This window comes from Sciurus vulgaris (genome assembly GCF_902686455.1).
Source record: "Sciurus vulgaris genome assembly, chromosome: 10".
In the NCBI taxonomy this organism is placed as follows: domain Eukaryota; kingdom Metazoa; phylum Chordata; class Mammalia; order Rodentia; family Sciuridae; genus Sciurus; species Sciurus vulgaris.
In genome coordinates this window covers 79,014,477-79,040,279 of record NC_136470.1, presented here as the reverse complement: position 1 = coordinate 79,040,279, position 25,803 = coordinate 79,014,477, and the positions used below count along the sequence as shown (strand labels likewise).

The window sequence follows — 25,803 nt, the reverse complement described above, 5'->3', positions numbered from 1 at the left end:
TGTGAAGGCACAGTCAGGCTGCAAACACAGTTTTTATCCTCTTTCTTTATTCTGGGCTAGAAAAGCAAAACTGGGAAGACTGGAAATTATTTTTGACCAATTCTTTCTTTTGAAAAGCAAATAAACCAGCTATTCAAAGTGATTGCAATCAGGTCTCCTGACTTGACTCCAGTCTTCTTTTTATGCTTTCCAGAAAAAGCACTTATCAAACCCTCATTAAATTAAATCTTAACATTATTCAAGGTCTCCGGTCAATTTATTTTAGGCTTCTGTGCTCATTTTTATCTGAAGAAATGAATACATACCTACTTAATTTCATTCCTCTCATTTAAATGTGTTACTATTTTGAGAGCAACCAGGGAACAGAATTCCAACCCCATTAATAAGTCTTATTTTATTGGTCTTTATATAGTTTGTTGTTGTTGTGGGGGGGTTTTGCCTTAGAGAGAAGACTTGGACCCATCAAATCCTGTTTTCAGTCATGGAATATGACACTGTCCACCATTTGTAGAAGAGACAGAGATGGATTTGACTTCTTAATTACCTAGTGGGTGTTTCAGAGTTGCAGGGTGGGTTGAGATGGGGTAGGAGAGGTAGAGGAAAGGAGGCAGAAGTGAAGATCAGGTAGAACAGAGAAGGGTAAGCATCTCTGAGCAGCCCCAAACTCCATGCAGCTTCTCTCCCCCCAGAGGGTGGGCTTCCTGGAGACGGTCAGGGCTGTGAGGAGGAGGGGGAGGGCTCCTGGGCCCTAGGACTGGCACTGGGACCATACTTTCACCTCTGGAGCCCCAAATGAGGCTAGGGAGTGTATGTGAGGAACAGTACTGGTCTGACAGCATGTAGAGGACCCCTCCTGAGGCCTGAGGGAGGTCTCCCCTGCACTCCCTGCCCCTTTGTCCCACTTTCTAGAATTTCTCACTCATTGATTTTCTTGCAACTTGGTCTTCTACTCTTTCTCTCATCCATCACTCATTCTACTTATTTCAACCCCATCTAAAACCTTTACGTATCACATATTTTCTCTTGACATCCATCTCTGTATGTCCATGGTGCTGAAACCCAAATGGATAACAAATTGCTATACTTCAGAGCAGAGGCTTTCTGCTGACTTCCTTCTTGGCCTCAAAGGCGACCTACAAGAGCACCTGTATTGTATTGACGTATATTGTCTCCCTTACTATCTCAGTGGTATTAAATCTTTCATGACGAATTTGTCTTTTGTCCTTAGTTTCCCTGTGGGTGCCTAAAGGAATAGGCCCCAGAACAAACTCCGCTCATGGACACCTCATCTTCAGCCCTTCCTGACCGGCCAGAATGCAATGCTCAGGAAATGGGTGTGGAGGGCTGACTTCTCTTGCCCACCACCAGGCATCCCACCTTCCCTGCCTGGTGGAACTCCTCCAGCTTGAGGTGATGACACAGTCACAAGCACCTTAAACAGGCTTTACTCCCTAGTAATCCCAGTGCCTGCCCCAAATAAGAACACTCAAAGTAAAAAGAACACCCATTTGGCAAATATCTGCTCAGGATAAATCGCTAGATACCCACATCTCCCACCACCAGTTTTCTACCCAAGTCTTTCTTTCCTACATGTGAATTCTGGACTAACGCCTGGTCTCAGAAGCTCTGTCCTACCACCCTCAAACTATTGACACTATTTATGTATTCACTAATAAGAAGAGGATGAGAGACATGATTGTCAGGCAGTCAGCTAGGAGCTAGTGACAAGGTAGGATGACCACACAGGCCTTGTCCTTGAGGAAGTTATGACCGGGCAAAAGAGAACACCAAGTGTACAAATATATTTAAATAGACATTCATCTAAAAATATATGTTGGGGAATACATACTATGTATCAAGCACTGTTGCAGATGCTGGAACCATAGCAGAGAACAGTAAACAAGTACAATGCTAGAAAAGAAACTTGACAGAAGTACTTCCAAATTTACCCATTGCTACAGGAGAGGTTCTCTGAGGAAGCTGCCTCTGAGATGGAGTTTAGGAGTGTCCTGGGGATTAACACCTGTAGAAAAGAGGGGAAAGTCAAATTGGACCCACAGAAAAGTCCAGCTGCAGAGAAAACCCAGTAATAGCATTGGGTAATCCCACTAGCCTTTGTGGCTATGTCAGAACAGTCCTTTTGGAGTCAAAATGATAGTTGTGATAAGTCATTGAATGTGGACTACTCAGGAGGGATTTGACTTTGGGTGAGGTGGCTCTTTGCAGCTGAGATGATTCTTCAGGGGACTGAGAATTGAAAGCTGTTAGGATACAGCCCTCCTTACAGCTGGGGCAACAACTCCTTCATTAAAGGAAGTATTGAGTGACCTGTGACCTACTTCTGTGTCCACAACACTCACAGCATGGCAGACAGAAGGGGTATGCAGAGAAGGCTCCCACACACTGCTATGTGTGTCTCATTTTCTTCCTGGGAGACTAGTAGACAGAATTTCCAAGATCTCTTACATCCAGTGGGGCCAGGAAAATAGTTCTTGCCAGTGAATAAGCCATTTCAGGCTTGCCCTAAATCTTCTCATGAGCTTCTTTATGATCTCTCTTTCCTCACCTGCAACTTGATATCAGAATCCACAAAGGGATTCTGTATCCTAACAGATACTTGAGTCATGAAATGGAAGGAGCCTGAGTCCCCGAGTGACAGCATGGAGCACAGCTCTTGCTTCTCCCACCTTCACTCCTGCATCAGTCAACATTGTGCTGTGACACTAGAAAGAAAAAAATCTTCATTTTGTATCAATTTTTATAGTCATTGAGATTTAGTAGCTGTGTATTTCAGCAGTTAGCATTCCTTGGCTGAAACAAGAATTTTCTTCTTGAAGAGAGGTACTTTCAGTTTTCAAAAGTGAAAATATAAAGCTAGGCACAGAAGAAAGAGATGTAGCAAATAGGTAACCAGAGATCTGTGGTACCCTCAGATAACATATTTGGTGAAAACTGTTGCCTGGGATAACCTGGAAGTCATACATTCTCTGCGGGAAGAGGATGAAAACAAGAATACCAGTGCCGTGCCATGCCTGTTGACTGCCATCAGCAAGATATTACAAGAAAAAGACGAGATCAATAAAGAACTGATCAGTTTGCAAGAAGAAAGGAAATGAAAAAGAGAGAACCAGAAACTGAGGGCCTGCAGCAATGGACAAAAAAAGACCTCTCTATGAAACGCTCCCCTTTGGGCTCTTTCTACCTCCCCAGATAAAATTAATTAATACAAGTGGGGATCTTCTAACTGCTGTAACAATCCCCAAATCTCAGGGGTTTCATTCAATGAAGGTTTCTTTCTCAGATATTGTTCAATGTCTGAATTTTAATAGATTTTGACCAATGAAGACCCAATGATTCTTTCTTCTCTACTAAACACAGAGAATTAGGCCGGAGGCAAAAATCAATTCTTGAACTCTACCTTTCTCTCCAAGCCTAATAGCCTCAAGCTAGCCACCATTAAGTTGAGAAAGAAGGGCCTGAGGAAGCAAACCAAAATAAGTCAAGGTCGAGAATTCTGATTCAGGTAGAAACAACAAACTAACAAATAAACCTCTGGGTACAGTTACTGGCACATAGAATTAACTGGAAGCAAATAGATTGGAAGCCTCCTAAGTTTTTGAGAGAATTATATAGTCAAAGAAGCCAGGAGCCTAGGTTTAAAGGTCTTTGACTCTCCCAACATACCTGAAGGTTTTAAATGTTGAGCTAATGCTAGGGGCTGGCGGGGACTCTGCTTGTCCTTTCTGGGCAGGGGATGACTGAGAGGAAGGGGAGTAAGGGGGTGGACTGCAGCAGAGACAGCTAAACTCTCCTATCTGGGCTCACTTGCTGGAGTAGTATATCTGCTCAGGCTTCTTTAACAAACCGTCTCAGCCCAGGGCCTTAAACAATAGACCCTATTTCCTCACAGTCCTACAGGCCGGAAGCGCAAGGTCAAGGTGTCAGCAGGTTAGGTTTCTCCTGAGACCTCCTGCCTTGGCTAGCAGATGGCCACTTTCTCACTCTGTCCTCACATAGCCCTTCCTCTGTGTGTGCCAGTCCTTGGAGTCTCTCTCTGTCCAACATTCCCATTCTTAGAAGAATACAAGTCAGGGGCTGAGGATGTAGCTCAGTGATAGAGTCCTTGTCTAGCAAGCATGAGGCCTTGGGTTCAATCCCCAGTACCTCAGAAAAATAAAATAAATAAATAAAGGACACTAGTCAGATTGCATCAGGGCCTACCCAGACAAACTCATATAAACTCAATCAACCCTTTAGAGGTCCTGTCTCCTCAAACAGTCACCTTCTGAGGTACTGGTAAGTGAGAGTTTCAGTATGTGAATTCAGGGGACAAAATTCATCCCATAATAGTTATATTTCCTAGACCCTCTCACATCTAGGTGGCTATGTGAGTAGTTTCCACCAAAGAATGTGGACACACATAACATAGTCCCTATCCAGCCTGCCCCTAAGTAACTAGTGACACCTTTCATAAACCCCCTCCCTTGCCTGCCAGACTGATGCAGCAAGTCCAGGGGGTGACCCCAAGGCCAAGCAGGTGGGGGACACAACAGGAGGCGCTCAGGTCCTAAAAGGAAATGCCTTGCAGAACCTTCCTCCCCTAACCTGTCCCAGACTGTGCCTGAGAAAGAAGCTGTCACTGAGTTAAACCCCTGAGCTTGGGGGGTTTTGTTCAGCAGTTAGCAGATCCCTGCTAATATCAACAGAGATTCATTTTAGGCAGCCAGGCCTGTGTGAAGCAGAACAGAGGATGGAGTGTGTCAACACCTGGCGTGCTTCTTAATAAGTTATGACTGGAGTCGTATGGGCTGAGGCAAAAATTCCCAAACATTGAGTGAGAAAATCTGGCAGCCCTCCTCTCCAAGCATACTCCAAGCAGCAATTAAAAAACGAAAAATGCATCTTCCTTCTTGCTGGTTGTGTAGGATTACATGAGTCTGCACACGGCCCTCCATTCCAGTCAGAGTCTCTGCCCTCATTTGTTAAGAGAAAAATACTGTAAAATCTTAAAATATAATTTCTAAAAATTTCAAAATGCTTGTATAATGGTGAGGACATTTGCTACACTTGATTAGTTTGGCTTCAAAGTCTGGTTCTATGTAGAACCAACCCTCCCTAGGTTCTCTACCTGGAATCGAGATCCATCTCAGATTCTGCTGCAGAGGTCAAGGGCAAGTTTCCCTCTAGTGAATCCAGTCAGGTATGTTTTCTATAAATGGAAATCATTATTAGTTTAGTACATGGATATAAATAAATACATATTTCAAATGTTTTCTCCCTTCCCCCCAAAACCGAAATGAAGGACATAACATGGAGCCAGACTGAAAGAAATGTGAGTGCTTCGATGCGGAACTAGAACCTCACAGAGGCAGGACCACATGGTGATAAGTCCCAACTTTGGAGTCAGCCATCAGGTTCTAAAACCTGCCTAGTGCTGGGCAGCTGTCCATGACCTGGGTGAATTATTTCAGCTTTCTGAGCATTGGACTCTTCATTTGTAAATAGAAGGAGGAATAGCAATTACATCACCTCCCTGAAAGGGTTGTAGGAGAAGAAACAAGATAAGGCACTGTAACCATTTAGTAGAGTGCTTAGCATTTAGTAAATACTCAATTAATGTTAGCCACTAGTGCCTCTTCCTGCTAAATTTCACTTCGTTTCCTTCACCTCAAGAACTTCCAATTCCCTGTTGTTGAAGCCTCATTGTTGGTGAGCTGGTTTGAGCACCCTGTGTCCCAGGAGACCAGGCTCTCCTGCCTGTGTTCTTGTCCCTGTTGCCCACACACCGTCGACTGACTTGCTAACTCCAGAGGGACCATGCTGTGTGCCTATATACCAACCAGTTTCCATTCTGTGAATTTGCTCTCCTTCCTTATCTTTCATTTTAGTCCACCAAAAACATTTATGAGTTAGGTTATTTGTTTAAAAAACATTTAGTATGTGTGTAATCAATTTTGCATTGCTAGACTAATTATTATTCTAAATCATCCCTTAACTTCCCTATGTAATGTTCACTGGCTTTGCATAAACTGTACATAAAACTAATCAATGTACTTTGGAGTACTAGTTTTTTTTTTTTATTGGTTCTTTTTAGTTATACGTGATGACATGATTTTGACATGATTATAAAAGCAAGGAATAGATCTTGTTCTAATTCCATCCCCAGAACCCTCCTTCCCCATTCCCTCCCCCGACTCCCTGCCCTCTTCCACCTACTGATCTTTTTGGCATTTAGCCACTGTTTGTTTGTTTTTTTAAATTAACTTCTTGTGGATGTATGCAAAGGTGAGATTCACTATGGTAAATTCATGTATGTACTGGAGTTTTTAATAGGTTCTGTGTTTGTTAGTCCTTGGGAATCTTAAAAAATGAACTTTCTGCTTGACATAATATGTGAATGATATAGGGACAATGCAAATAGCTGGAAGCTGCATGAGAAGTCTTGCCCTTCTGTCTTGGTCCTGGGCCTTTCAGTCTGACTCCTGACATTTGCAGGTGTTAGAAGAAGCAACAACAGTCCAGCAGGCCTCTGTGCAGTGAGATCTGGGGGAGGACCCAAGCAGGCCCCCTGGATACAGGCCCCACCTCCGTCTCTTGTCTCCCTCCTGATCTCGCTCAGCCTATCCTGAGCCTGGACTTGGCAAAGGCCTACAGGCCAAAACTTATCCTAGTTCCCACCAAAGGCTCCAGACAAGGTTTTCTGAAGTATTTGCTGAAGAGGAGGAAGTAGCCCCTGCCCCCTCACTTTCTTATCAGCAACCCCAAGAACCTGAGCAGGTGTGTGCCTGAGAAAGACCTTTCTTCTGGCACGGAAGGGGCCACGCAGGTCTGATAGGTGTGTGGTGCCTCTGTGCACGTGTCTTTTTGGAGGGTTGGTTGGAGTCTCTGCAGCCTCTCTTTCTCTCTGAAAGGCTGTTTGGCTTAGCTGCTCACAACATCGTCAAAACCCACATCCCGAATGATTCTCAGTGCAGCTCAAAGAGGTGCCCAGGGAAGAAGCTTGGGAACCCCAGCACACCAGACCCAGGAGAGACCCGAGGTTGTGCTCTGACTCTCATCCTGGATGCAGGGACAGAACCCATTCCCAGGGCAGCCTCTCCTCCAAACCCAGCCTTCAAAGAGCATTAGCCTGGCCCTTACCTGCCTTGCTTACCTCAGTGCTGTGTGCTTTGATGGGCAGGCACCCACGCTCTTTTCTCTTTAGTTCATTTGTCCCATCATTCATTCACTCAAAGGACATTTTCTGATCCCCTTGAGAGAGATGGGATGCGTTGGAAGCCTGGAATACTGGGAACAGAGCAGATCAGTGTTGATGGTGGACTGGGGAGCGAGAGGGGTCCCAGAAAGGGATGTGGGCTCATGCCGAGGCAAGGAGCCCAGTTAGGGGAAGGTGTTGCAAGTCCAGGGGAGAAAGGGTGAGGGCCTAAAACAAGGCGGTAGCAAAGTGGTCTGTGGGCTGGGGATGCACCATGGGTCAAAGTAGCCAAAGCTCATGGTTTTCAGCCCCAATTCTAGAATCCTGACACTCCTTTCCCAGTTACTCTCCTTCTCCCAGTGGTGATTTTGGACTCTACTCATGGCGGGCACATACCGCCTTTTTCTGAGGCCTCACCCCTTTTAGCTATTAACTCCAAACCCACCAGTCATTCACAGGCCTCTTTCTGGGGGCCCAGTTACTTTTGCAACACATTCTTGGAGCCTCTTGTGGTGGTTTGTGACTAACAAAAAGGTCTGATTGCAGGTGCAGCTCCTAACACTCACCATTCTCTCAGATCATTTTTAAAGTTACTCCAGAAATCTGGATATCAGTGGCCCATTTTGTAGAATTCTGGAAATGGGTAACTCCCAATCTATCCACTCTAGTCCAGAGCCACAGGGATTCAGAGCGCACACAGCATCCTGCTCTCCCCAGGATGACCTTCCGTCCCGAGAACAGCCCATGCTGTTTCTCTCTCACCTCTACCCCCCAGGATCCTCAGCCTTCCACGTGGTCTGCCCCTCACCACCTGGAAGCAACCAGCATGCCATTGTCCCTGACGCTGGGTGATGCTTACGGCCTCACCTGTGTGGCCCAAGAAGCTCCTTCCTCAGCTGACCCACATGTGATCAGTCAAGACTAAAAGCCTTCCTCAGATATGCTGGCCTTACCTCCTGTCCCCCATCTGGCAGGGCTTTGCAGCCCAGGAGGGCTCCAGTCATCTTCCAGTCAGCGTGGAGAGAAGGGACCAGTCACAACTCAGTCTGCCCACAGCAAGATTCACTGTAGAGAGGGAACAAGAAGTAGTGGAGGGCCACCAGACCCAATGTATACAGCCACAGAGAGGCAGAGCAGAAAAGCACAGTGAAGTGATGCGAAACAGGGAGTCAGGACACCAGGGGCCTCGTATGACAAGCCTTGCTCACTCCTCTTGGTCACTGCCCCTGAACTGCCTCCCAGGAAGGAATTGGTTTGTTCCTGTGTGTGGATGACCTGCCTCCACCACAGCCGGCCTGGCATGTCAGACCAGGCCCCCTGCTGTCTGAGGAGAGTCTTAGGGCTTTTTCATTTCTTTGGCCCCAGGGTCTGTCACAGTACTGAGTCCATAGCTGTGCCCAGTAGCTCTCACTCCTCAAAAGAATAAGTAGCAGGAGAACTGTGACTTGCCAAGGCTCCATGGCCAGCAGACAGAGAATGAAAATTGAGGTCTTGAGTGGTCTGCCCCTACTCATAGTTCGAGGTCAGCTCAAGTTCAGCTGTGAGATGGTTCATCCATGTGCACGGCCCTGAGCTATATTCACACAGGAGCCAGCTCAGGGGCACTGCCTTCCCTGTCTTTACTGAAGGCTCAACGTGTCATTTAGCTTTTGTGTGGGCAGATAATTTGTGTGCAGGGAGAGGGTGAACTGAGGGTGGAGGACCCAGCAGGTAATTCTAGGGGGCATTTGACCTGTGTTTGGCATTTTTGTTACTTTTCTCTCTTTTATAGTAGAATCCTTTACAAAATAGAGGCATCTAGAAAAGCCAGCTGTCCACCTACCTGCACTGCTCTCTCAGAGGCCAACCTCAAGCCCGACTGTCAGTCTTGGCAACTGACAGCTGCTTTCAGCACTTGAAGGTTCCCTATGGCTGCCACTCTCTCCCTTAACACCCCACCCCGACTCTTGAACGGACAGTGGCTTGAATGACACTGGAAAAGTTCAGTAATTGAATGTAATTTAACACCTCTCCTGAGGCGTTTTGAAAACCATATCTTTTGTGCATGAATGAATGAAGACATGAAAAGAAGTTTATAAAAATCTCTCCAAATCCCACCTCACAGCTCCCAGCCAGCCTGAAGAAGCTGGTTACCTCTGTCTGGGTGCACCACGCTCAGAGCTTGCTCCTACTCAAGACTTGGAGAGACTCTAGGCACTGTAGACCCACCCAGCAGAGAAGTCAACTAAGGCCCAGACTGCTCCACATCACGGCCAAGATCACATGGTCATCAAGCATAGAATCAGGATTTAACTCCTGCATAGTCTGTCTCTGAAGATTGTGTTGTTTACCACTGTTCTGTACTCGGACTTTCAGAGCAAGCACGCTCTTTAGCAAGTGTGTAAATAGGTGGAAGTTATAAACTTTGTGTTCTTTTTTAATGTAAAAGCTTGTTTATTTAATCTCTAAAAGAAGGGTCTGAATTGAGAAACATTAAAAAAAAAAAGTTCTAACTTGTGGTCATATGCTTTAGTCTACCCATAAATTCTGTTAAATATTTTAGCTCTAAGAAGCTTGTAACATAGGGGATCTTAGCAAGCTAAGGAAAAGCCTAGATGATAGTTGATTCATTACTGAACAAATGAGTCTCAGATGCAGAGCCCTGGGGGTTGATCATAAATCCAGACCAAGGGGTGCCACAGGCTGTTCTCGGCTCTCATGATTGGGCCCTTTGGACTTTCCAGGCCTCATCCTGAATGTTCTTCTAGCACATTAGAGCACTGACTCCTCACAATAACCCATTTCTGGTGAGAAATTGAGGTCCAGAGAGGTCGGTTGATTTGCCAAAGCTAGAAAGTGGCAGAACTGGGAACTGATCCATCTGGCACAGGAGACCTGGCACGTTCTTCTCAACACAGTTCCCTTCCAGGGTCCACAGTCCCTGGACAATTTGACTTCAGGCAAGAGCAAGTGAGCATGAGGACCCCCAGAGAGAATAAGATGTAGGGACAGTTTTAGAAGAAGATTCTCTTGCCCCGTGGAGAGAAATGACTATGAGGGACCCAGGACCAGCCTCTCTCCAGTCCTGAACTCTTAGCAGGAGTGAGAAAGTCCAAGTGGATAGAGTGACAAGAGAATGACCAGAAAGGAAGAGGCGAAGAAGGAGGCACAGCCACTGAGCAGGACAGATGGGGTTTCCCCAGCACCTCCAGGGACTGCTTCGCTGTCCCTGTGCCCTACAAGGCAATGGGAAGGAGACGTTCATGCATTTGTTCATTCTGAACCCTAACTTAGTGAATCACAAGTCAGCTTTTGGGTTAGTTCTTGGAGAAGTGGAGGAGGGTATCCACTCTCCAGGGTAGATCTCTACCCTCCAGGGCCTTCCCCTGGGTCTGGCACAGGGGTCATAAGACATACACGCCCACCACCACCGAGCCAAGGCCACGGGTGTGACCATGGAAGGGGAAGGCCACAGAATTTGGGAGGCCAGCTCACTGCTCACACTGCCCAGGATGAGAAGGAGCCATGTGGGTCTCCCCTGGAGGGTAAATTCCTAAATTCCACTTTCTCATTCTTGCATGTTGCCTATGTGAATAGAGAGTGAGACCGACCTTCAGTAAATTTGTAACATTTCAAGAAAAACAATGAAGAAAGAGCAACCACAAAGCCTCCAGCTTCCTCAAATCTCATCACCCACCTTCTTGCTCTTCTGTGAAGTGGTCAGGGTCACCCAGGGCTGCTGAGCCTCCTGGGGCTCACAGGGAGGGGCAGCAGATGAGAGAAACATTCCTGTGGCGTTTTTTTTGTTTGTTTGTTTTTTGTTTTTTTTTTTTTTTAAAGAAACCCTCTTGCTAGAGGAGACACTGGAGCTCCCTGTCCCCCTGAGAACCAAGGCTTTGGCCTGACCAGGCTGTCTCCTCTTTACTCTTTGAATACAGGACTCTGTTGGGACCTTGTGTGGTGACTTGAAGGTGTCCCCCAAAATTTATATGCTGGAACAGTGTTGGGAGGTGAGAGGTGTCCAGGGCTATGCCCTCATAATGGCTCAATGTATTTATCACAAGAGCAGATTTGTTGTTGCACGAATGGGTGAACAGGCTTATTATAACGAGTTCAGCTCCTTGAGCTTCCCCTAACACATGTGCACACACATGCACACACATGCACTTTCTCTTGCCCTTCTACTCTTCACCTTTTGCCATGGCAAGAAAGACACACCAGCCCCTCACACTTTCTAGTCTCTAGAATCATGAGAAATAAATTTTTGTTCATTTATAAATCACTCAGTTTTAGGTATTCTTTTATTGCAGTGCCAAGTGGACTAAAATGCATGGCCACTTGCAATTAAATACTTTGGAAGAAAACCAGAGTGCGCCTCCAGCATGATGCTTGCTGTGGGCAAAGGACGTGGGGTGCAGGTTTCCGGTCTATAGCCGGTCACGTCCCTGCAGGCATGTTGGTGTGATTATGTGGAAGCTGCCTTTATAAATGGCTCATGGTCATGGCCCTGGGAGAGCATCGTCTGCCTGAATGTCTGGGCTGGAGAATCCATCAGGGCTGTGCCATGACGCCTGTGGCTGAGAATGCTTGTTTCTGGAAGAGATTAGCCTTTGAATTGGTGGACCAGCAAAGATGATCCTCACTCAGGTGGGCGGGCATCGTCGGATGTGTTGAGGGCCCAGCAGGAACAAAAAGGCAAAGGAAGGGCAAACTTGCTCTCTGTTCTGAGCAGGGACATTCATCTTCCCCTGCACACCGGGGCTCCTGGCTCGCCAGCCTTGGAATCCAGGATTTACTCCAGCAGAGCCATCACCCCTTCCACCTGGGACTTTAGGCTGGAAGTTACACCATGGCTGCCCCTCCACACGCAGACTGAATCTCAACATCAGCTTTCCTGGGCCTGCAGCTTGCAGATGGCGCTTCATGGAAATTTTCAGCCTCCCTAATCACAGAAGCCAATTCCCATAATCAATCAATCTCCTCTTACATATGTATACACGTCCTACGGTGCTGTTTCTCTGGGGAACCCTAATACATAGAGATGCATGCTTCCTTTCAGCTTTCTTCACTTTTCCTTGGCCCATTCCAGTGCCCCTTTTGCTTGTCTCCCGTGTCCTCCACTTTCAAAGTTTCTTTTTTGTTTTCCCAGAGTGCATCTTCAAATCTGGTTTCATTTAGAGTGTATGGCTGGTGATTATGGTAGGCTACAAACTGGCCTCCCCAAAGATACCCATCCTCATCCCTGGAAATTGTGAATGTTCATTTATGTGGCAGGGAGAGAGAGAGAGAGAAGGGTGGGGGAGTCTGCATATGTGATAAAGGGAAAGGGTTAGAGAAGAAGAGATTATCCTACATTATTCAAGTGGGTCTTAAATGCAATCACAAGTGTCCTTGTAAGAGAGAAGTAATTCCTCACACAGACACAGAGGAGAAGGTGATGTGAAGATGTTGGAGGGACATTTGAAGACACTGGCCTCAAAACTGGAGCAGTGAAGCCACAAGCCAAGGGCTGCTAGCAGCCATCAGAAGCTGGAAGAGACAAGGAAGGATCCCCACCCAGGCCCCCAGTCTCAGCAGGGGAGAAGCCCTCAGCCCCTTGATTTTGACCAATGATAGTGATTTCATACTCCGTCCTCCAATATGACGGCATGGGCTTCCAGCATTTAGTACAGCTGATGAGAAGAGCTTTCACGCCAGCCTGAGTCTATTTTCCAAGATGTCCTGTGAAAAGCTCTGTACGCTTTTCTGCTTTTCGTCGTTATCCTTACAGTTCCGCTACTTCGTCAGAATGTGTGTATATAAACCCTTCCTAACAGGATGGGCTGTTTCAGTCTGAAGACTGCTAGTTCAGGAAATATTTCTTCTACTTGCTTAAATGTCCTTATTCTATTAAAACTACTATTAGACAGATATTGAAACCTCTGATCTAGTTTTCTATTTCTCTCTTGGTTCTTCTCTGATATTTTCTCTCTTTGTACTTTTGCTTTTATTTCTAGAGATTTCTTTTTTAAAATATTAAATTGGTTCTTGGTCTCAACTCTTAGATTATTTAGCTTATCTGATGGAATATTTATTTTTACCAGTCATGCTTTGAATTTCTAGAAGCTTTGTTTCTTGTCCACAGACAACTTTTACATAATATCTTATACTTGTTTTATGGAAGCAGTAAGTTTTTGATCTTTCTAAGGATATAAATTATAATTTCTTACTGCTTTGGGGTTTTTTAATTATTATTTTTTTAGGGCTAACTGTCCTTACTTATGACTTCAGTGTCTGTGTTAGTCAACTTCCTATTATTCTAACAAAATACCTGAGATAGTGAACTTATAAAAATAAAAGTTCATTTTGGCTCAAGATTCGGGAGGTTCCAATACAAGATTGGGGACCTATTGCTTCAAGCTTCTGACAAGGCAGCATGGTGGGAGCACATTGCAGAGAAAACTGCTCTTCTAGTGACCGTAAAACCAAGGAAAGTGGGAGAAACTAGGGTCCCTTCTTCCCCTTTGATGGCATGTCTCAATGTACCTCCCAGTAGGCCCCACCTCTTGAAGGCTCCATTGCCTCTCAGTAGTACCACCACAAGAACTAAGTCTTTAACTCATGGACCTCTGGGATACTAATATTCAGACTATAATAATGTCCTTCAAATGTCAAGAGAAAGTGGGTGTGAATTCAGGAAAGACACTTGCATTTCAAAATGGGGGGCACGTGTAGTTTAGAAACTGTACATATCCATGAATGTATTCCCAAAGACGTTTCTTTACAAGTCATATCCTAGGCTCTACCTACCCACCAACTCTACCCCTACACCGAGGCCCAGATTAGTGAATCTTAATCAGAGTGGAAAATTAGAATCAATGAGAAAATTCTTTAAAAATATAACTGGGTCTGGGTAGCCCCCAAATAGATCTGGTATCATGCAAGGTTGTAAAACCCTGGAATGAACTCTTGGAAGCCAGGCCCTTGTGATTACGGACCAAGTACCAGCCGTGTCAGCTGCTGCGAACTTGTAAGAAATGCAGAATCTCAGGCCCCACCCCAAATATTCCAAGTCAGAATCTGCATTAAACGAGATTCTCAATGATTAATAAGCACATTAAAATCCGAGGGCACTGCTCTATGGGAGATTATAAGACAGTCTGGTATATTTGAGTGTGGCCTCCAGAGCTGAACTTGAATCCCAAATGTGTTGGGATTCAAGTGCATGTTAAAGCTGAGGTGTAGTGTCTTGGTCTGTTCTGTTTCTATAACAAAATAACAGAGGCTGAGTACTTTATTTTTTAAAAGGTTTATTTATATCACAGTTTTGGAGGCTGAAAGCCCAAGATTAATGGTCTCATCTTTTGGTCTCTGGAAAGGGCCTCATGGAGGATAGAATCATGGTATGGGCACAGTTCAGAAGAGGTCACACAGGAAATCAGAGATTTAAGGGCCAGGCTTGCTCTTGTTAAAACAATCTACTTTTACAGAAATTAACTGGAGTCCCATTAGAATTACATTCATTCCTTCTGAGGGTGGTGTCCCCAATCCCCTAATCTCCTTCTACTATGCCCCACCTCTTAAAAGTTTCACTACCTCTCAACATTGCCACATTGAAGACAAAGTAAGGGAGCACATGCAGAGCATGCGAGCCTTTGGGACATACACTCAAACCATATCTGAACCAGCACACATGGCCACAGACTGCTTAGCATGGTGCTGTCCAGTGGCAGAGGCTCTGTCATGTCAGTCCCTTGCCCATCTCCTTGCCCAAAGATGACTCACCAGTCTGAAAAGCTGCAATTCCGCAGCAGGATTATTTCTCCTGTGCCTGCTACACAATCGTGTCTGTAAGGTAAATGGCTCATCTCCCTCTTTGGTCTCCCACCCCTGGTTCTAATAGAGCTGTATCAGCAGTTCACTCTAGCATTGTCTTAAATGACAGTTTCTGGTCTCACTTGTAAAACTCAATATCAAAATACTTTTGACATTCAAGCTTCTTTGAAGTCGACCCAGTCTATGTTCCAGGGTTAAAACGATGCTGTGCAATATGAGTCTTTCTCACGTGAACCTGGGGGTCTGTTGAAAAGACATCTCTGCACTCTGCTTGGTTCCTCTGAGCTCCTGGCAGAAGCACAGAGAATCCTTTGTGTCCGGTGGTGACAACACTGCCCTGCGGTTGCCACTCCTGCTGAAGATGCCTTTGACCACCACCAACCCCCCAACTCGGAGCTCACAGTGAATGTCCTTTTTTGCTTTTGCTTTCTAATTGGTCCTCATGATCCTGGAGTCCTCTTGGATCCTTGTTTGGAGGTCGGGATGTCTGTCTGTCTTACAAATGAAGGAGCACATGCAGAGGCGGGACATTTTCCAAAGAAGAAAGACATAGGGTCTTGATGAGTCTAAGTCTTCTTAACCAGATTAATGCTCTGAGAGAACAAGAGGAAATCCTATCTCCCAGGGCTGCTAACCACCAGATCCGGAGGTGGTTAACCACCAGCATTCCCTCCCCCACAGCTCAGGGACCTTAAGAGTCACCATGTGCAGTTGGTTACAGCAAATCATCAGGCACCCCTTTCTAGAAAAATCTATTGCCCTCTCTCTGCTCTCCTCCCTGCACTTACTCAGGCACACCCTTCCTCATGCCATGGACGTGGGCAGTTTGTTTACTTTTGAGCACAATCACTCATGACACTTGCCCAGGGATCCTAAAAGGTCTCATGCGTGTATGTACACATCCCCAGGCTTGCTCCCTCTCTCTGTCTCCATCTCTGTCCTTATGTGTGCATGTACAGTATGAGCACTCTAGAACTTCTCTCAATATCTGCTGTATGGGACTGAGGACTATCCTGTCAGCAGAAGAGAAACTAAGAGAAGGCATCATACCTCTATGTGAGAACAGTGCTTCTGGGTCTTCAATGTGCACATGAATCTCTTCGGGAGGTCTCAGTAAACATTATTCTGATTCAGTAGATCTGAGATTTTGCATTTCTAATAATCACCTGGTGATGCAGAAGTTGCTGGTCTGTGGATCACATTTTGAGGGGTAAAAGGTTAGAATGGCCTCCCCATCATAAGAGGGCCTGTGGGGACTCTGGAGGTGGCAGAAATAGCCAGGGAGAGAGGACCACAGGGATGCTGCTCATGGGACCCAGGAAGCCCGTGTTCTCTCATGATTCTGCCACTATGTCTAATCAGCCCATTCCAAACATGGTTACCGAAGGGACACTAATTTATTCAGCAGAACATATCTGAAAGTCAAAGGAAAATGACATGTACAACAGTAAATACTAAGATTTTTATTAAATTCACATCTATTGCTAGAATGGACAGAGGAAAGAAAAGGGAAAGGAATGTTCCCTTTATACAATAAAGAATATCTTAAACCAACTTCAAACATAGTAACTAATGGCAAGATGCTTAGAAGCCATCTTATCAAAGTCAAGAAGAGACAAGAGTGTCAGCTATCAACCACTAATTAATGCTTTTCTGAAATTTAGGACCAAGGCACAAAAGCAGAAGAAGGAAGTATACTAAAAAAAAGGAAGAGGAGACACCTCATCATAATGTGCAGATGGCGTAATCATCTTCCCATGAAACCCAAGACTCATCTGAAAACTTTCTGAATTAATAAGAAAGCTGGATGAAGTAGTGGGATATAAAAGAAACACAAATATATCCAATAATCAGTTTGAAAATATGTGGAGGAAAAGTTTTTTTTTTTACAACTGACAACAAAAGGCAGAAATGAATTTAAAAATTAATATGACATCAATAAAACATAAAACTTTATAGAGTCCTAAATGACTTGGATGCAAGGTGAGACGTAGCATGCTTCTTGGTGGAAGATTAAATAGTCCTGGACTGATCCTATTTCAGGGTGCTGCAGGAGCGTGCTGACGGAAAGTAGCATGTGTGCGCCTGGGGCTTGTTGACTGTGGGTTGACGGTAAGGTGAGCTAACCAGCCGTTTGGGAACTAACCAGACTGTTTCAGAACCTCAATGTCAGCACTTGGGGGGTTCCTCTAAGCCCAGATCCTGGAGAAGATTTATCCATCTCCTGCCTGCCCCATACACACCCAGCAGCTGGGTTCTGGAAGCTAAGTAGGGGCAGAAGGGTGTGGTGTCTCATCACTGACCATCTAGACTTTCACATAATCCTCCTGTTGCCAATACAGCTCTGCTGCCGTCATCGGGTCCCAGGTTCCCAGTCCAGCACCCTCTCTTTTATATTTTCCAGAGAATAAATTCACAGTCTTTAGCAGAGTCGTGGAGGAGACAGGTGGCTGGTGGCATGAAGTGGGCAAGGTGATCTGGTCATCAGACCACAACTGGTCCTGTTGAGTCCTGCCTGTACTGTCACTTTCAGAATGAGGTGCCCCTATTCCTGAGTACCACCCACAGACCTCCCTTGGCTGTGCCTCCCCAGCCCTCCACTGACTTCACATTCAGCTTCACTGGGTCTGCTAGGTCAGTTACCACTTGGCAGTGGCTCCTCAGCTTCCAAATGTCAGTGCCTGGCTGCTTCTCCTATGCTATTTGTCTTTGTGCACTTATGCCTTGAAAAAATCCAATACGCTGACTTGGAAGCTCTCAGACAGGGATCAACTCAGAGGCCCAGACGTGAAAACCTCCAGTATTGACCGCATATGTTACAGTGTAGGTCCATTTCCAACAGAAATGAGGAGGGAGAAGGAAAACACAGGGGATCAAAGGGAAAAACTGAGCTTAGGCCACAGGGGGTTAGGGGGAGGTGAAGCATGAGATTTTTCTTTCTCTTAAAGGGCATTTATTTAAGAGGAGAAAATCTCCTTTGCAAAGCAACCTGGCACTATCAACAGTCTTAAAATATACAAGCTCTTTAACCCAATAATCCCACCATCTGAATCTATCCCAAGGAATAATTTTAAATCGCAAATAAACTTCATGAACAAAGATGCTCATCAAAGCATAGGCATGATAGACAAAAAATGGAGATAATTTAAAAGCCCAACATGGGGAAATGTTTGAGGCTTAATAACAGCCACTTGGTGAAATATATTGTGCAATCCCTAAAAACAATGTTTGTATCACAGACTGTAATACAAACATGAGAAATATTTATGTTAGACAAAAAAAGAATGGATAAAATTAAATATGCACTACTCTCAAAAATACATACAAAATTTCTAAGAAAACTTTGCCTGGAAAAGAAGTGAAAGGGCATATTCCAAATGTTAACATTTAATAAAGTTTTTATTTTGCTCTTCCTTTTTACTTTTCTATCATAAGCAAGTATTTCTTCTTTTTAAATAACACTTTTATTGAGGTATAATCCACATGTTATATAATTTACCCCTCTCAAGTATACAGTTTGATGGGTTTTGGTGTATCCATAGTTACGTACACCTATGGCAAGTAAATTTTAGAACATTCTCCTCATCTTGAAAGGAAGTCCTATACATTTTCGCTTCTCTCCCAGCCCCCCCACCTCTTCCCAGCCCTAAGAAACATTAATCTACTGTCTTTCTATGGATTTGCTTATTCTGGATCTGTCATATAAAGGGAATCATACCACATCTAGCCTTTTGCATCTGGCATGTTTTACTTTTTTCAGGATTCACCTGTATTGTAGCACATATCTATATACCATTCCTTTTTATGGTCAAATAATATTCCATTGTATAGATATACCATATTTTGTTTATCCACTCATCAGTTGATGGAAATTTGGATTGTTTCCACCTTTTGAATAATGCTTCTATAAACATTTATGTACAAGTTTTTGTACAATATGACAAATATTTTCATTTTTCTTGGTTTTATTTCTAGGAATAGAATTGGTAGATCATATGATAACTCTACATTTACTCTTTTGAAGAATAGCTAGGCTGTTTTCCAATATGGCTGTACCATTTTATATTCCCCACAGAAATGTATGGGGTTTCAATTCCTCCTCATATTCACCAACTCTTGTTATTACCTGTTATATTATTATAGCCATTTTTCTGAGTGTAAAATGGTAACTCACCGTGATTTTGATTTGTGTTTCCCTGATGGCTAATGACATTGAGCCACTTCCATTGGCGGTTCGTATATCTTCTTTGAAGACATTTCTATTTAGATCCTTTGACCAGTTTTTAAATTGGGGTATTTGTCCTTCAATTTGAGTTGTAAGTGTTTCTTTTTTTCATTTCCTTTCCTGTGCTGGGATGGGCAGGCAAGCACTCTATATCACCAGCCCAAGTTGTAAGCCTTCTCACTCTGACGTGATTGTTATTTTTTTTTTCTTTTTGTGGTACTAGGCAAATGCTCTACCACTGAGCTACATCCCCAGCCCTGATGCTATTTTTCATGGGGCATTTTTGTAGACTTTCTATGGTCTTTTGACCAGTCAGCCCAGGCTAATTTCTCACATGTCCTCCAGATTGAAAAAAAAGAAAAGAAAATCCAAATGTTGTTTTCCAGGCAGGAACTAATTGTACTGGACATTTTTGTGTCTTGTGGTTATTGTTTTATCACGTCGATTTGATGGACCAGCAACTGGAACAGTTCTTGTGCTAGTGAATCTGGTGAATCTACCACCTTATGAATCTTCACAGGAAGCTAAGCCTCTTCCCACCATGAAAGTTGACAAGGCCAGATTATGTCTTTCCAGTCTCCCTCATGACTAGGAGATGAGTATATGGTTTAAACTCAGACATTCAGATTTCTTCCTGCCCCAGACTTGAGCCACAATCTGCTGATGAAGAACAGGAAAACATTTCAGCACTGGCGGAACCTGGCTGTGGTACTGCATCAAGGGGCAACAACAGGGAAGCAATAATGAGCCTGTGTCCCAGGGCAGTAGTGGCAGTGGGGGTGGCAGGAATGCCAGCCAAGTCTCTGTGTTTCCCAGCAGATGTGGCAATAACATCCTCCCCGTCTGGTTCTGGGTAGTGATTTGGCTGGGAAATGCAATTCACCTTTCTGTTCTGGTCCTTTTTCTAAGCTCAATTCTGTCTTTCCCAGTGATGTGGAAAAGGATCCAATATCAAGAAGTTTCTTTTGCACTTGAATTAGCATAATTGCTTTCTACTGTTGCAATTAAGTAGCTTGACTAGCCAAAGATGATGTTTCTCTTTCTGAGAAATGTCTCCTTTATAATTGACTTGCATGCAATAGCAACATTTAGACTTTAATGAAATAACAACCCAGGATCGTGCTAAGTATGAGAAGGCTAAACAGATGCTGGGCTTCGACTGATCCCTATCAAAGTTCTCTAGTTGAAAGCAACCCCTGCAGGCACTGAAGCACTCCAAGCTAGACAAAACCTGGGTGAGAATGCTTACTGTTCTTCAGAGCAACACCATGAACACAGAGGAGCAAAGAAGGTCTTGTCTAAGGTAGTACAGAATCTTTATCTGTAAAAGATATGGCCCTATAGCATTGGGAAGTCATCAGCTCCATGGCCCTGTTGAACCAATGTTGGTACTGCCTGGGTACATTCAGGCAGAACTGGTGGCTCTTAGGAGTGAGTCTGCTTTCTATTCTGACCATGGCAGCCAGCTTCTAAGATGGCCCCCATTGATCCTCACCTCCTTCTTAGCCAAGTCTCATGTGGTTTCTTTTCACACTGAATCAGAGCTGATATGGGTGACAAAGAATATGGCAGAAGAGATGGCATGTGACATCCAAGGGTGGACCACAAAAGACATTGCAGTTTCCTTTGAGGCCTTCCAGATCACTCTGGGGAAGCCAGCCGCCATGTTGGGAAGGCACTCAGCATCCCCATGGACTGGAGAGGCGCTGAGGCACCCACCGACCGTCAGCACCCACTCGCCAGTCTGACAATGAGTTACCTGGACAAGCCTCTATTTGGCTGCAGCCTCTGAAGAGATCCCAAGCCAGAACTGGCCCCACAAGTCAGTCTGATTCTCTGGCCCAGAGAAACCATGAGAGCTATAAAATAGTCATTGTTGTTTTAAGCCTCTGAGTGTTAGGTGATTTGTTATGCAACAATAGATAAATAATACACCAGTACGCTTACCCTCTACTTTGAAAAATCCAATAAATTCCACTGGGTGAGCAATGGGGACACCAATAAACCACTCATTCAGCAACTTGCATACTTAAGAATAGTCTTTTTCCAGTGTAGTATGTTTCTTTGCGGAGCAGGTATTTTCCTACTCAATGTGAAATTTTTAAAATAAAATTTGATCCATATATGTGTTGCTAGTGATGTTCGGGAGGGTTTTCTCTCTTCTTAAGAGCAGTCAGGGATACTCAGAGTGCTTCACAGCAGTGCTGGGACTGAGGGATGCTATAAAAAGGGATGCTACCCGGAGCACCCTTAGTACAAGCCAAGTGTGAAATTCCAGCTTCAGGGTCAGGATCTTAGGCCTGGCCAGGACTCAAGTGGTCTCAGACATCCAGATATAACTGTGAGTCTTTTTCTCTCAACGTCCTGAATCTACTCCCATTCCTAAGACCTGGCAATTTAATAAAACCCTTTTTAACCCATCACAGCACATCTTATTTAAGCCCGTGCCACATAAAATTCTTAGACGCTTTACACTGTACACTTCTCATCATCCCCAGCATGAAGAAGCCTCTTTACCCAGATAAAAATATTTAGAAGACTCTAAACTCTGCCAACACTACACTTAGAAAAACATCAACAATGGTTAAGCATGGTTTATGGAGTAGCTGTGTGGATTGGCAGGCGGACTTCAATTAACAATCAAGTCAATCAACAAATATGTATTTTGCTTTTAGAAATGGACCAGTTTGGTAATGCTCTGAAAGTGGCAGAACATCCTCTTTCACTCAACAACCACACCCTGGCTATCCTGCTCCCATAGACACACCTAGTACCCTGCGATTATTTGCAAATTAAACATGACACAATTTTTTTGCATATAGTATTGAGAGCCTTTTATGCTAACAAGTTGTGGATGTGACAGGTCCTTAGGAAATATTCTGTAATGGTGGATTCTTCACAGGGCTTGTGCTCCAGGACCTGCTCCCCACCCCAGACCACCCTCAAGTGCCCCCAGGGTTGTACTTAGCAGAGTCATAGGTGGTGCAGCTTCACACTGTTCCCCAAAGACCAGCTCAGCAAAGGGGTGCAGCCACCTCACACGCCCTGTCACACTCTGACCTTTCCAGTACTCAACTGACTTGCCCAGAATCGGGTCTTTCACACATTTACAAATAATCTTCACTGGAAGTCTCAAAGCATTCAGCCCATTTGTTCCAGGGAAAGAGGAGATCTCCAGTTCCTGATGCCTCCAGAGCTGTTGACACATCAAAGACAAGCATCACCCAAGTGTTTCAATAGCAAATTTCTCTAACATGGTCCTTTGGAAGCTAAACTGCAAGTTCCCCTTAGCTACATGGATGCGGCTCACTGGAGGCAATCCAGGCAGCTGAAAGAGTGCAGGGAGCAGGCAGAACCTCCCAGGGACCATCCAGGGATGGCTACGCCTCCACTCCTGAGACACGATGCCGCCTTTCATCCCTGAGGACTCTGACTCCCTGTCTCCATCCACAAGGGTGAGTCTAGGTCATCCCAGAGATACCAGCTGACAGAAAGTTGACGGGCAGGTTCACCAGAGCCAATATGCAGAACTCCTCTGGCCAAGCAAACGTCACTGAGCTTGTTTAATTTGCTTATTGGAATATTCAACAGGCATATTCAGCAACAGTACTGGGAGTGTTAAACTAGTACCTGGTGATAAGATACATAGAAAAGCTTATTTTAGCAGCAGCAAACAAATATCAGTTTTTCTTTTCTTTTCTTTTTTTTTTTTTGTTTGAAAATTCAACTTTATTTACAAAAGTTCTACTATCAGCAAAGATGCCATTCCACCCCTTCAAAATAACTGATAATTTTCACAAAAACCATTTACATAGTTTTAACCTTTCTACATAAAACTGTATTATGGGATGAGCAAACAACCTCACAAGATGATCCAAGACATGTAAACAAAAAACATCATCTAGCGTGAATGCTCTAGTGACAGAATGAAGAATTAAGAATCACACTTTTTAATGTGCTGTTCCACCAAGAAATGGAAACATGATAATATTTTGGGAGGTAAAGGTTTCATAATAAACTATCTTCACAATATCCTATCTTCCATTGGATAGTTTAATTGTGATTGTTTAGGATTGATATTGCAGGCTAATATTTTTGCTGATTTTACAAAATAAGTCAACATCATTGTAAAAAGGGCACAGACATTTCTATACAGATTTTTCTACCAATGAAAATATGCAGATACTGGTTTGGTCTCATTATTCAGGCCAATTAATAACAAATTCATAAAAAAGAACTTCAAACCACAATCATCAGGTAACTGACTTATAAAATTAGAATTTTCCCTGAAATCAGAGTATTGTCTTTTATAGTATATATATATTTGATTTTTTCATAACAAGACCATATAGACTAAATATTTAACCAAACAGTTCAAAATAAAATTATCCAAATTATTTACCAAAAGAAATAATTACTTTTTAAAAATTCTCTAATCTAGGGGGATAAACACTCTCACATCACAGCTAAGTCAAAAGGAACTTCAAAACTTTGGAAAAAAAAATTCATCCCTGAAAAGTGAGAGAAAAACATATAAACAAACAAACAACCCAGAAGCAACAGTCTTGTACCCTTTTAACAATCTTTACCACAGCATGAACTATTATTAATAGCCAGCAAGCAAATGTATTTCAATCCTGAAGAGCTACAACCTTTGGTGACCTGATCTTTTTTCTGTAATTAAACTACAAATGCAACATTTTTTTAAAAAATCAAGGTAATAGAAACTCTGGTTTTAATGTCAACTTTACATTTTTGTCAAATGCAAGGTCAGCCTGCTAAGAAATGAATATTCTAGCAATGACTGAAGTAATAACTTCCACTGGCATCTCTTCTGGGTCTCCATTTCTCTCATTGATGTTCACCCAAATAATAAAAGCAATACGATAGCAACTGAGTTTACGATTATCAATGGCACTCGCATCACAGTTCTTACAGATCGAATAAGGTTCATTAGCTGAGATTTAACTCCTGGCTCCTCTCCGAATCCGCCAATTCCCTGGTCTGTTCCCCAGCCAATGTTCTTAAGGAAGCGCTCCTCGTGCAGCAGGCCGATGGCGTTGACGCACAGCAGGGCTGCCTGCAGTAGTGAATACAGGGTGAAGGCCATGGTCTCCCGGAGACTTCACGAGGCCCAACCGACTCTTCCCCCGCCGCCACAGCGGACGTGGCGCCGCCACCACCTCCGCTCTCCTACGGGAGCCGGTGGGGCCCAAAGCAAGTTCTCCGAAGAGCTCCGCCCCCGTCTCCAAATATCAGTTTTTCTAATGGAATTTGTTCATTGGGACAGATATTTTGAATTGAGATTGTTTAGGCTAATGCTGACTTCTCGCAAATACTTTGGAATTTGAGTTTGGATGAATAAAGGAGCCCCTGGCGCTTGATCCTACCAGACCACTCAGCATCCAAGCACATCACAGCCACAAACCTGGCCCCTGCCTCCTTCCTGTGGGACCTGCCTGTCCAGCGCTGTGCTACTGGGCTCCAGCAAAGTGGGCCTCGGCAACAGCTCCATAGGGCTCAGGCAGGGCCTGGTGGTCTCTGTTGATTGGTGAGAAAACTCCCAAGTTGGACCATCTTTGGAGGGACAGGGGTTGAAGGACATGGCAGCCTGCCAGCCCCTTTCCTTACCACCCCCTGTTGTCAAGACTGGAAAAGGTAAAAATGCTTTCCCAGTCATTCTTTCATACAGAGGTGGCCACGACACCCAGCCCCATCGTCAGTAGACCACCACAGAGAGTTGGTGGGAGGTTCCACAGCAGGAGGACAGTAGTGATAAGGGCAGCCCCTCGCATGTACCTAAAAGGTGGAATGGACTGCATGCAGAGAATTTTAAACAGTGATGAAACTGAGGAGATGTCCCTCTCCTTTTTCTTCTCCCCCGTGTGGGCAATTGTAAGCAATGCCAGTGAAACACTGAGCTCTTCCCTGGCTCCCTGCCGGCTCACCCCACTAAAGACCCCTGGCTAGTGCGGGGGATGAAGCCATGAACACATTTAGTGCTGGAGCCCATTCCAGTTGCTAAGATGAAAGCACACATCAGGTTGCACAAATCACTCAGGCCCTTTTGGGGTGTGATCATCTCCCTCACATCAGTCCCACCTTCTCCTTACAGCAGACCCCATTGGTGAGTGCAGAAACCTGGGTCCCTCTTCATTTCTTGGAAGCATCTGTGCTTTCAACCTTCAGGGCCTCTTTTCCAGGCTCTGCTAAAGGAGTCAAGGAGCCTCTCCTCTGCCCTGCCTCCCCCACCCTCACCTCTTACCCTGCTGCCCCAATTCCTGCAGATTTAGAACCAGGGAACTTTCCAGGACCACTGCCCTAGAAAGACTGGAAACCGTCCCCTGGGATCCCCATTTACACAGCTGATGTGAGACCCCCAAAAATGTAGGCTCAGTGGGACAAGTCCTAAAGTAGGATTCAGGAGACCTGGGCTCTAGGACCTTACTCTGGTCTCTACTAACAAGTCAGCTGTGTGGCTTTGGGTAGGTTACTCCTCCTGTCTGATGAGCCTGTTTCCTTAGCAGTGAAAGCAGAGGGCTCAACTGAATGACTTCTAGGGAGATATTCCTTCTCTGACTCTCTCTCT

General features: G+C 44.6%; 1 protein-coding gene across 1 annotated transcript; it reads right to left on the bottom strand.

Moving 5' to 3' along the window:
* Positions 1-23,932: 23,932 nt before the first annotated feature.
* Positions 23,933-24,414, bottom strand: LOC306671010 (immediate early response 3-interacting protein 1-like). The gene has a single exon (XM_079156068.1). The coding sequence runs from the start codon at positions 24,322-24,324 to the stop codon at positions 24,076-24,078; it is 249 nt and encodes an 82-aa protein (XP_079012194.1). The 5' UTR covers positions 24,325-24,414; the 3' UTR covers positions 23,933-24,075.
* Between the last annotated feature and the right edge of the window lie 1,389 nt (positions 24,415-25,803).